The sequence below is a fragment of the Trichoplusia ni genome, chromosome 7 (genome assembly GCF_003590095.1).
Source record: "Trichoplusia ni isolate ovarian cell line Hi5 chromosome 7, tn1, whole genome shotgun sequence".
Classification (NCBI taxonomy): Eukaryota; Metazoa; Arthropoda; class Insecta; order Lepidoptera; family Noctuidae; genus Trichoplusia; species Trichoplusia ni.
The window spans coordinates 13,727,666-13,740,768 of NC_039484.1; the positions used below are offsets into that span (position 1 = coordinate 13,727,666).

General features: G+C 39.3%; 1 protein-coding gene across 1 annotated transcript; it reads left to right on the plus strand.

Moving 5' to 3' along the window:
• The first annotated feature begins 3,895 nt into the window (after window positions 1–3,895).
• On the plus strand, window positions 3,896–8,722 carry LOC113496060. Its single transcript, XM_026875144.1, has one exon. It carries the CDS (start codon window positions 4,736–4,738, stop codon window positions 7,931–7,933), a length of 3,198 nt encoding a protein of 1,065 aa, XP_026730945.1. The 5' UTR covers window positions 3,896–4,735; the 3' UTR covers window positions 7,934–8,722.
• The last annotated feature ends 4,381 nt before the right edge of the window (window positions 8,723–13,103 follow it).

Genomic DNA, 13,103 nt, shown 5'->3' on the forward strand with positions numbered 1-13,103 from the left:
TATAAGGAAGGAGTTTTGCGAAAGGTGAGTGCTTGGATGAATCACAATTAACATATGTTTTCAGTAACGGAGTGAGAGAATGAAATGATTTAGGAGTAAGATAAGACAAAGGATTGGGTACCGGGATTGTCTGGATGGTGATGGTATCACCAATATTAAAAGTAACCTTAAGAACCTAAGATATAACATATTTGACAGATCAATTGCCTCACAAATAGCTGTTCCATTCGTGTTGCAGAATGCAGTGTAACGGGCCTTCATGCGCCCAAACTTTTTCACTGCTGACGCGGTCAGTTCTGACATCTCAGACATAAATGAAGTTTAGTAATCGCTAAATAATAACATGTCTGGCGATCGCTGACTAAAAACGGGAGCGTTCGTAGAATCCGTTCGAATGTGACCTTAGCTAAAGTCAAATCGGTGAAGTGACTAAGAGTAATAATTAATTTTTATATTCGTACGTAGCGACTATGTTGCACTCGTTTTTGTGCGATCGGCCTTCAACGTCGGTAAGTGTTCATCAAACGGGCGTCTTTATTGGGTGCAGTTAGATACACGTCTGGCTGTAATGTTTTACCGTATATTGGCCATGATACAGCCAATTACCATTTCAAACGAATTAGAGACTTAATTATAGTGGAATCTTTGAGAAAAAATCTGGTTTGGCGTTGCTTGGCTTAACATGAATATTCTATGAACAAAAGGTTAACATTGTGCATATGCTTCCTGGTCTGCGTTAACTGTTAACTGAAAGTTAATTTGTTGAAATATCGCGTGAGCATCGATGTATTAAGTTATTCTGGGTATTTAAGATTTGGTGGTTGTACTGAGAATTGTTGCTAACGGCAAAGTCAAATGAGGTGCCTAGTCGCCTGGAGCGATGTTTACCCTGCAGAGGACAAGCGTGTGGAACACATTTGCAAGGATCCGCATTAAGACCGGAGATGTGATTGCTATTTATTTTATTTATAAATGCCACTGGCCACTGACAAAGACTTTATAATATTTTTATTTTTAATTGGAATTGCCTTTTAATAAAAAAGGCCAAATAAGAAAACATATTTTTTCTATCTATGCAATGTAATTCAAATTCATCTTTCACTATATTGTAGCAGTTGTGGTGGTTTAAGACCCTTTCATTAGAAAGTACTAGAAAGTAGTTTCAGAAGAAAGTATTTTTCTAAAGCTTATGAGAATCGACTCTCAGTTTCAAGCTATTTAATAAGTATTTATTCACTAACATTGTTTAATAGGCATATCATTATTTTAAGCTTATGAAAAATCCCATTATTCATCAAAAATGCACAAAATTGAATGGTTGATTAATATCTAGTTGATTACTTTTCTGACAAGAAAGAAATCTTAAAAATTAATTTGAAGCGTCCGTGTATTAACAAACGCCAACTGTTGAGGACTAGAAACTTTTGTTACATATAACGATATACCTTTGTTCACGACTTTTGGATTTACCGGGAAATATTTATTACTTTCCTACTAAGATAACATTTTTTTAAAACACTATTGTTTTATAATCCGTGAAGTAAACGCTAATGCTATCGCGCCCTTTGTTTCGCTCAGGTGCTAGAAAAAGCAACGAATAAAAGGTAATCAAGCAATAGCTTAAGTTCTTTTGTCTTTTTCTTTTTATTCTTATCTTTACTATCGTTGTTGTAAAATTAGTATTTCTTAAAATATACCAAGTGTGTTAATTTTAGAACAGAATTTGAAAATTGTATTATTTAAACCTCTTTTAGTATTTCCGACTGTAAGTTGTTTTAGTAGAAACATTCTCATCCTTGTTACGAATGTTCGAATGAAAGTTTTCAATGAATCAATCGGCTACAAATAAAGAGGCGTGAAGTTGATGATTCGGGACAATACAGCTAATAAAATTGATAGTGATAACCATCCGAATAAGTCCGCGGCCACGACGCGATGGACCGCGGTGACGCCGCGCCTCACTGCTAGCGAACAGCGAGACAAAACAATGCTGTTATAATTTGATATTAAAATTATGGCAGGCGATATAATGTATTTCGTTTTATAGATTTTTTTTGCTTAGTGACTATTGGTTAAATATGACTTTAACTTAAAATCTACTCGTTGAGTTTCCCGATTCAACAGTTTTGAAGTTACATTGCTCTGCGTAAGAACGAGAGGCAGACACGCACAAATAGCGTTTAAACTTCCCCTTTTTGCGTCAAGGATCAAAAACACGTCGTCCTAAAATCGAAATGAAATCTAAAACAATTAAATTACCAAACTTCTACAAATAAGAGTGAATGATAATCGCGTTCAGTGAGACCTCAGCCCGCGCAAAAGTTGTCGAAGCTCAACTTTGTTTGTCAGGCTGTGTGTTTATTGCCTTCGTCCCTCATAAAATGTTATGAATGATACAGTTCGCGAGGCAGGGATTAACCGTTTAGTAGCAACGTTTGGTATCCATTATGCGTTTAGTTGGGCCTTTTTGTGTTGAATATTTTTAGCTATATTTACATGACGAGTCCCGAGCACTTTTTAACAGCAAAATGAAGGTTCAACTGTTTTTATATAGATTGTTTTTACAATTCCAAGGCTCGATTTTTCTTTCATTTGTGTTCTCTTATTACTTAGCGTCAGATGCTGCTTGTAGTAATAGTAATGAAAAATGTACTATTAACCCAGTTTTGATATTGTTGTAGATACAATTGTGTTTTAATTTATATTCGTGCGACGTATTTGTAGTTTGTACCTTATAAGTAAAATGCAACAGTATCAGAGTTTTATTTTAACTATAATTCAATACTTCAATATAATAATATTCAAGTGTGCAAATAATGTGTAAAACACTTAACATCATTCGTATTATTTTTATGTTTACATTTCTAAATATATTCATGTAATGATACTGCAATAGTTTTATATTGAACAGCAAAGTAAAACAACACAAAACACAGCTGAGTTACGCACGTTGCTGAGGTGTGCGGGAAACAAGAAAGCCTCTTTATTTCTGTGAAGGAAGCTATCGGCACAGTCCGAGAAAATCGATGTCGGCTCCCCTCATAGTTTGCATGGCCAGCGTCCGGCCAGCGACCACTACGCAGAAACTCCCCTTTAACTGCCAAATTAACCTATATCTCGCTTAAAAATATACGCCGACGATATTTGTGTACTTTCACTGTAGGTATAAGATAAGAGTTTAACATATTTAGAAAAAAAAATTGTAAGGAACAGCACCCGCCTCCCTCGCTGGCCCGCACCCCTCGCACGTCCACAATGCAAAATTTTCAGTGCCCTGCGCACTGTTCGGACCACTCTGATAATACAATCTTTTACACCAGCACCGGTTTCTGTCGCTACTTTATATTTCAAGAGTTGTCTACATTTAATTAGATATCAAAGCATAATAACAAGTTAGAGTTGAGTAATACAGCTTAGTTTATGAGTTTGTAAAACAACATTAGAAACATATCACTGCGGTGTCGATGTAATTATGTCTTCTTATCTACCCACTTAAACTCGCAGATATTGTTTTGAAACATGACCTCGAACAATTTAGTTTTTATTCTCTTTATCATAATCATTTAGATCTTTTTCGGTTATTGACTTCGAATAAGGAAATGACATTTGCTTGTCATCTAGGTATAAGAATGAATAATAAACAGTACGTATGTGTGTATGTATATGTATGCATACCTATTTGTTTTCTGATCTAGTGATCGCTAAGGAGGTTAATATTATTTCGATATCAAGGTGACTCAGATCGTTCACAAACGCATGCATCAGTTGTGCATTCAACATAGTTTAAAGTTATTGTCAAGAAATTAACGTATTTTTTTACGCACAACATAATAAAAGGAGATTTAAAATTTAGAGAATTTCGTCGCAGGGCTCTGTCCGCCCGCATTGTAAGGGTGGGTGCTATCGCTATCCTACTCGGACGCAGCTTCACCGGACATTTCGACCGGGCATTTCAATTTTGAGAAAGAGTAGGACCAGCACCCCCGCGCGCCTTGCCCTCCCCCCGATCGTCCGTCTCGCTCGCACTAAGGACACACAAAAGGACGAAGGAGCGATAACTTCATCACCGTGCGACGGTCTCTCTCGCACACACGCCACGGTGGGGGACGACGTTGCGAATTGTTATTGAAGTCATGCCCCCGAAGGCGACTTCGGGAAGGCTGTCAGTTGCTAGTAAACGTTCGCAGCGTCCGTACCCGGTTGACCCGCGACGCCTTCGCGCCGCACCTACCGCACTACAAACTACAACGCATCGCGCCACCGGGTTTACAAACAAGTGCCAAGTTGTAACACCACTTCTGTCTCTGTGATTTTAGTTTTTATTGACGTTGTTAATTATTATTAGACTTTTCCGAGTGACATTAAAGTATTGCTTCGCTACAATGAAACTTTTGAACGAGTGACGCGGCGATTAGTAGCGACCGGTGTTGTGTTGTTGATGGACCTAGAGTCGAGTGCCGGGCGACGCGCGACTGTCCCGCGGGTGCGAGTGTTTACAGGCGCGCACGTGGCCGCTTCGCACGCCCGCGCGCCGAAATGCCGCGAAAAACTTTCTTCGGAAACATCGCAGTTGTATAAGTGAAGTTACGAGGGGAGATGCGCCGACCGCGACCATGACTTTAACCTGTAGCGCCTGATTAAGCGTAGACTACATGTACGTCGACACGAGAAGTGACGTTTTTTTATTTTTTTTTCGTTGGAGGAGACGGTGTTCTCCTTTGGATTGATGAATTAAATGGCTAACAGCAGCGCTGTGTCGTCGACCTTACCGTCGAGGGACTATCATTGTAAGATTTGCGATCTTTACTTGGACACTGTGGATTCCTTAGAGGTACACTTACAATATCATAAAGAAAATTTATACGTAAAGTGGGGTACGCAAAACTCACAAAATGATACTGATAACAATAACGGTGCGAAAGTGAAAATAGAGACTACGGTGTCGGCGCCAGCTGACTCAAGCGACAACATGATTACCAAGCCCAGCCCCGAGTTCCAGCAGCGGGCCACGCCGGAGACGTCCACGCAGTTCCCTCACCCCGCGACCCCGCAGAGCTACCACAGCGCGCCCTCGCCCTACCAGAACCCTGACCAGACCAATTTCTCGCCTGGAGCACAGTTCGGTAACAACTATTCTCATTCTGGTTTCCCGCAAAATCAACATTCTGAACAAATCAATTGGGAACAGTCTCAATACAATCAAGAGTATCATAAATCGAACCGGTTCCACCCATACAACATGCAGGAGCGAGTCTCGCAGGTATCCTCCTCCAGTCCACTTTATGGTCAGCCATTAAATCAACCGACGCCTTCGCCATCACCGAACCAATGCGATAAGTGTGGCTTTGTGTGTGACTCCGCCGTCCAACTCAACGAGCACTGCAACTCGGCTCACGCGGGCGCCAGCGCAGCTCCTACCTCGGCGTCGATGCCATTTCAACAATATTCATCGAAGCAGTATAACAACTCTGGATATCAAAATGAAAATGCGAAGGTAAAGGAAGAACACGAAGAATCGTCTGATATTCTAGATTTAGATTCTCAAAAAGTAGTCTATCAAGGAAATGAGGGCGAGCAGCCGACTGCGTCTTTTGAAGACACACCTACTCAAGGTCGAGAAGTTAATACGCGCACAGTACCAATGATGCCATGGGAGACACAAAAGTTGTACAGTAATCCTCAACTTAACGGTGACGTGTCTCTGTTTAAAGAACAAAAGATGTTTGCTGAACAAAAGGCATACCCATCGGAAGCAAAAATGTTTCACCCGGAACAAAAATTTGCATATACACAAGACAAATTTCTCGGTGTTCATCACGACCAGAAACCATTCATGCACGTTGAACAGAAAATATACCCAGGTGTGCAAATGCCTCCCCTTGGTGATTACTCGGGTCCGGTAGCATCTTCTAATCCTGACATGAAGCCGCCTTATCGGCCATACGACTCGCCGGCGGCACCACAGATTACGAGTACACAACCAGCGAATCCCACATCTTCTACCCTTCCTACTATTGGAGGCAAGGGGGCGAATTGGAAATCCAATGAAGCCAGAAGGCCAAAAACGTACAATTGTACTGCGTGCAATAAATGGTTTACTAGCTCCGGTCATCTAAAAAGGCATTACAACACCACGCTTCACAAGAACGCCGTTCGATCGTCGGGCCAGCCAGACCCGGCGACGATGCCCATCTCCAGCCATCACCACCCAAGCCGCGAGATGTCGCGCGCTCAGCAACAGTCTGCAGACTCCAACACCCAAAGCCCCGTCCCGTCAGAGGATGGACGCAGCGTCGACGAAGCTACGCTCCAGTCACCCTACGCGTCGCAGAACTTCGATCGATCGCATCGAGTCGCCGCCATGCAGTCCAAGTCGCCGTATACGCATCTTCAACAGGGTAATTTAGATAATAATTTCAGTAATAATCCTTTAGCCAATCACCCTTTACAGCATCAGATCGGGTCACATCCGCTAAATATAGGTAGTCAACCGCCGGGTATAGGTAATCCAAACGATAGTAATCACCAGTCGTCTAAAGGTGTAGCAATCTCAACGGCAGGGAATCCCCCAAACGGGGAAGCAGGTCCCTCTGTTTCTCAAAATCATCATATGAGGGGCCTGCTATCAGTGTCAACCAGCAATATTTCAACTCCGGTACTAACTCAGAGTACGCCGGCTCTTACGGCGCACACTCTACCTCCGTTCAGTCATTTGGGTGTCAACCCGTACAGCCAGAGGTCTACGGATCCTTTGGGGCCTTCGGTTCCGGACCCCACGCACACTCCTTTATATTTGGGTCAGAATTTTCAGCAGACTATAGCACCGAGCTACCCAAACGGGATGGCCCCCCACGTTATGGATATGGCTACCAACAATCTGCCTATAGCCAATCCGGCTACTTTTGGTGAATCCACACCGGAAGAGGTCGAAGTTATGGAACAGGAAACGTCGAGCGAGCCGGCGGGCGGACGCCTGCCGAGCTTCTCGCAGCTCCAGACGCAGAGCTTCAGCGTTTATGTTTCTAACTATATCACACAGCCTAACGTGGGGGGTCAAGTTGTTGCTGATGAGTCGACCGCTGGTTATATCATCGTCGACCCGGTCCACTCAATTCTACAGTACAACAGTCCTGATAATATGTATGATCAAATTGTAGATTATGATTATAACTTCTCGCCTAGAAAAGTCAAAGGCGTCGAAGAGATCGATTACGACCCGGAACATACGAAAGCTTATCCGTACGGCTTCGCGGTAGAAGGTAAAACGATAAAACGCGAAGTAGACATGTTACAGACGGATTCGGGTGAACTCCAAATAATGAAAATTGAAGATATCATGGACTACGCGAATAAGGAAAACTATGGGACTCAAATGAAGTCCCCGGCTAGCCCAGAGAGTGCTAAAGCTGAGAACGAGAGTCGAGGATCGCCGGCGGTATCCTCTACCGTGCCGAGCACGCCACTCGCTGAGAGAAACCAAATGAAAAAGTCATCTGCGACCACTGTGCACAAATGTTACGAATGCGATAAACTATTTAACAAGGGCTGCTATCTTACGCAGCATAATAAGACATTCCACTCGGGCGCTAAGCCATTCAAGTGCATTCGGTGCGGAAAACGTTTTTCAGACGACGCCTCCTACGAATGGCATTGTGTCAAGCACTCTGACAACAAGCCGTTTAAATGTAATGAGTGCCCAAAGTCGTTTAACCACAAGTCGGACCTGCGCCGGCACATGTGCCTGCACTCCGACTGCAAACCTTTCACTTGCGACCACTGCGGCAAAGGATTTATTAGGAAAGATCACATGGTTAAGCATTTCGGAACTCATAAGAAAAAAATACGTTCGTCGTCATCACCGACGTCATCATCGTCGGTGTCGTCGACATCGGCTTCTCCTAACTCGCGCGCGCTGAACGCCGCTTTCAACTGAGCGTTTGTTAGCAAAGTATCGGACTCACATATCATTTCGTATTCGCCGATAGATTGTAATTCATTTTGTTCTTCTTAGACTCGGTAGTAAATAAAAACCTGATGTTCCGGCGGGATATTTATTCAGAACGCGATATATATGTTTGTAGGGCCGCGGCGCGACTCCGGCGCACGCGTTTAGTTCGCAGCTCGTTTTTTGTTGTTCATTCAAGCTAACCTTGCGACGGCCGGCACAAGGTGACTTTACATGCCTGGGTGTCTGGGCGCTAAACATATAATTACATGACGTTAGAGTAATTCTACGATATCATTTAGATCGAACCATATCATTTTTACATATTGAATACGCAAATAACGTAGAAGTAATTAGATAAAGTAAAGAATGTCGTTCTATTTCGGAAATATTTGACGCGACGCATCACATATCTTATTTTATTGTAAAATATTATGAACTGTAGGAAGGTTTTTACTTTAGTTAAAATTCTATGTTTTCATATTATGATTGTTGAAGTTTAAGATCGATGATGTGTATTTTGGAAAGTATTTAGAGTAATTTTTGTAAATATTGGGACACGATTGCCAGACATTTATTTTAAGTAGGAACTGGAAAATACAAATCGTACGCCGGAGAGAAGTGTCATGCTTTAATTATACGATGGGTACAAATTGAAATTTCAAATGGTATAGATGAATATTGCCAAAATATAGGTTTAATGGCAAACTTTGTAACGATGATAGGTCGAGTAGAGTAAGCGGGTCCGAGCCGCGAGCGGGCAGCGCGCGGCGGCGCTCGCGCTCGCCCAGCGCGCGGTGCTCGCTCGCGGCGCGGGCCGGCGGGGCGCCCCGCCCACTAGCTATTTAGCGTTTTTGTTCTAGGTGTAAAATCTTCTATTGATTATTATTATTACAATTATTGATATTTTCCCGGTGCTTCCTATTATTATTTTGTCTGTTGACATTTGTTTTAATATTGTAAGCTAGTTGACTTCTTTGTTTAACATTCTGAATTATTTCCTAAAATGATTAATCTAATTTATGTCCAATTAAGTTACCAATACGTTATTTGAACGAATTTAGTTATACATTCCTGTTTCGTTAGTGGTAGGAAAGTAGTCTTCCTAAACGTTGCCAAATTGATTCCGCCAACTGTCTGTTGCGAAACGATTAAATTTTTAATAATTTTTAGCCTAATGATAATAAAATTCTCTAGCAATAATTTAATATAGTAATTGTAAATGTTTTTTTTTTGTATAGTATTAAATAAAACGGTCACGATTATTGATTTATGTATTGAACAAGTTATAAGGGAATCATGAATTTCTTGTAAATAGTTTTGTGACAAAAGCGGTAACTACGAGATGGACATATCAAGGCCGCACCGCGCGCGCGCTGCGTGGCAGTCCAGCCCCCGGCCGGCTGCTGCTGTGTCCCGCAGCTCTCCTGGCGCAGCGCCTCGCGCGCTCGCCCCGAGTCCCGGGCTGGCCTGACACGCCGCGCGCGCGCTCCTATATCATCGGTCGATACACAAATCTAATATCAAATAAAATTTACCATGGAATTAGAATGTGCAATATAAACATTATATCGACTTAATTTTTGATAATGTTTGTATTTGAATGTTGATTATATTGCAGAAATATTTTTATACACATAGAATTACACTAACAACGTTGATCTACCTCATCAGCGCATAATCATTATTATTAATATACATTTAAATGTAATTGGAAACCGAGAACATATTATATTATAGTACAATAAAGCAATAAAGTTTAGCTATACAGTGACCAAGTTGTGAACTGCTCGGACCGATATGGCCTACCTCTTAAATATATAAAAAATATTAACTTTATACGAAATGTGAATCTAGTGCGATTGTCAGGTTGACATGTGACAGCGCCTGTGTTCGTTCATACACTTGCCAATATATACAAACGTGACACGACCCCAGGCTCGCACGAATCGATATATCAATATTTCTGATAAATTATTATGCTGTTGTGAAAGTTCTACATAAAAAAGTGTTATATTGTTGAGAATATTGTATAACAGTGAAGTTTTTTCCTATAGCAATAATGTGTGAAACAATATACGAAACTTAACTACCTCAAGTAACGAGTAATAGGGTTAGAGTGTTGTGAGGCGAGGCGGCGACGCGCGCTGGCGCACGATTTACCTCATCTTGCCTTCCATGTTTTGTTTAGAGAGATACGCCACACTCGCCGCGCCCGTCGTCGCCTCCCCTGTATACATATATATATTAGAAAGGCATGTTTGTCTCCCTCATACTGTTTAAAGCACATACTAGTAGTATCAATTAGATAATAACTTATGTAAATATATAATAACGATAAATTTGTTATTTATCATATTCTATTATCGTATTCATCGATAGACTTATTTTTAAATAAGTTTAACGTAGCGATTTCAAGTTTATAACAATAGAATTAAGAATGATAAACTGTAAGGTTTTTGTGATGACTATATTTGTGTATAATGTATTAATTTAATAATCAGTTACCAGATGATTTCTGTTACATTGAGTTGAGTAAAGTCGGAAGAGTTAAATACGATAAGACGTTGTTTTCTTTATATCTTGTTCCCTCGTCCAGTCGTGTCTGTATATCTGTGGTGACAGATATTGCATGCATTTCATATTTTTTATTGACATTTGTTAGCGTAGCGACAAAATTTAACATCTGTAGGCGACGTTTGTGTGGAAGCTACGATAATATGACAAAGTGACATTAGTGAGCGAAGACCTGTTTACATTTTCGAAGTTTACTTCGGCGGTTTCCACGAAGCGTCGTCTAGACCATAGTGATAAGTCTTGATTATAGATATATCTAGTGTAAGGCGACAGATCTGTCACTCGGCTACGGCGAAGGCCTCGCTCGCGTTGGTTGGTTCACGTTCGCGTTCCAAACTCACCTGACGATGTCGACCGACGTCGGTAACTCTTATCTCGCAGCCAGCCTGCACCTCGCAAGCGTGAACAAACCACACACCCTATCCCGATGCGAACTTTTTGTATGTACAGCAAAGCGAATGAAATTTTTATGTATTTGTCATTTCCCAGAAAATTGGACGGGAACATAGGTACCTACTGAACATTGTTTGTGCTGGTAACACTTGCATTATGTACCCGTATGTCGCTGTAGCAGTAGTGTTTGTTTCAGATCTGTGAGTTAATATAAATTTAATGTGAAAATTGTTGTTTCATTTCCCTGAATTCCCTTGCAATGAGCGAATATGCAAAGCTATTTTTTATTTTATTTTTTTGTCATTCTAGCTTAGGTGTCAGATAAAGTGACTTTGGCACAGTGAGTATACATAAAATAATTACTGATTTGCTAATTTCTTACAAATAATATTTTTAAACCAATAACGTAGATTTAATGAAACCTAAATATAAAAATCATAATTTAATTGAATTTATTGTGGCTTTTAACTACTAGATTTTTTGTACAGTATAAAGCAAAGATTAAAAGTTATTGTAACTTATTAATTAACGCAAGAAGTAAAACTTATAGAAGGCTTTTGCTTAGAGCGGGAGAGATTAATCCTTCTTATAATACTGCAATCAGACAAAATAGAGATATTAAACAATTTCTTTATTAACAAAAAATTTTTAACCTCGCAGTATGTTACGTTAATCGATTTTATCCTTTTTAATTATAAAACATAAGTACATGAATAATTTTAAATCATAAAAAATACTGTTTGTGACTCACACCAGTGCATACAATTTATTATAGACTTAATAACAAGGGGATAAGACTGTTTTTCTTAGAACTTTAGGTTGTTCGGTGGTCCATTATAGTCCAAAGGTACACTTTTACAAGAAGTTACATCACCAAAGTTAAAACCAACATACTTGCTTTCTTAAAAAAAATATCCTATAAAATTTCCATCAATTTTTGTATATATGTTGAGGATAAATGGAGCTATAGTTCGAAGAGGTCAAAGGTTAAGTATGACATTAATGTTAGGTACAAATGATGACGTCTGAAAGATAGTTAATTATTGATTCGATTCCTTACCGAAAAAAAATGAGTACAAATAAATACATATAATAATGCATTCCCTTTGTAGATAAAATACATACAAACCATCAAAATATAATAAACTTAAAATCTTCATGCACATTTTAATATTCGATTGCTCGAATACTTTTGTAAAAATTACTTACTCAATATATAAAATAGTTTCCGATGTCGGTTAAAGACAATTTCAATCTTAAATATTTGATTTTTCTTATTGAAATATATTAATTTAAAAACTTCACTAACTTGTTTATATTTTGAATAATTCAATTAATAAATGATAGTTCATTTTAACTTAATTCTGTAAGTAAATCTCAAATGAGGGTATTACGCTCCGTCCGTACAAAAGACATCAACGGGTAAGCATACATTTATGTTTTAACAATGAAAATAAAATATAATTAAAAATTATCTTATTACAAGTATTAAAAAATGGCATCATACTATTCAATTTATAAAAACATTATTATTTTCAATTATCAAAAGGGTCAGTGCGCTAGTAATATCTAATATAATAATAGTAATATTTAATGTATGATCAAAGACATTTCACATTTTAGTTAATCAATAATGTAAAACACTTTCATATATACATTCAAAATATAAAAATACATTAGTTACAAAATATTCTAATGCAAAACCATCACTACACTATACGTTTTCTATTTTATTAACTTGTATGTAACAGATTAACCGAAATGAAATCTTTCCACATTTATTTCAACGTAAAACTTATACATGTCAAACAATTCTCAATATAACGTAATAAGACCTATATAACAGTACTTGGACATGTAAGACTCTTCGGATACCCTATTATATATCTAGGAAATAAAAGAAGAATGGTTCATGGCTGAGGTCTTCACCAGACAGAGAAGGAGTCATAAGAAGTGATCGTCGGGCAGCAGGAGATGCATCAGACCCTGTGAAAGGAGAAGGGAAGCTAATAAGTATAGTTTGGTAAATTTACTATTATAAAGATTTGAATAAATATCCCGTTGGGCTAGTAATTGTAGGTTAAGCTGCCGATCAGCGAGGTCCCAGGTTCAAATCCCGGGTCGAGGAAATTGGAAAATAAAAAATTAGTTTGGTGGAGTTTTTAAGTTCCAACTTTTATATGTTTGG

Coding starts and splice junctions, on each gene's coding strand:
- LOC113496060 (XM_026875144.1), top strand. CDS start 4,736: ATGGCTAACAGCAGCGCTGTGTCGTCGACCTTACCGTCGAGGGACTAT.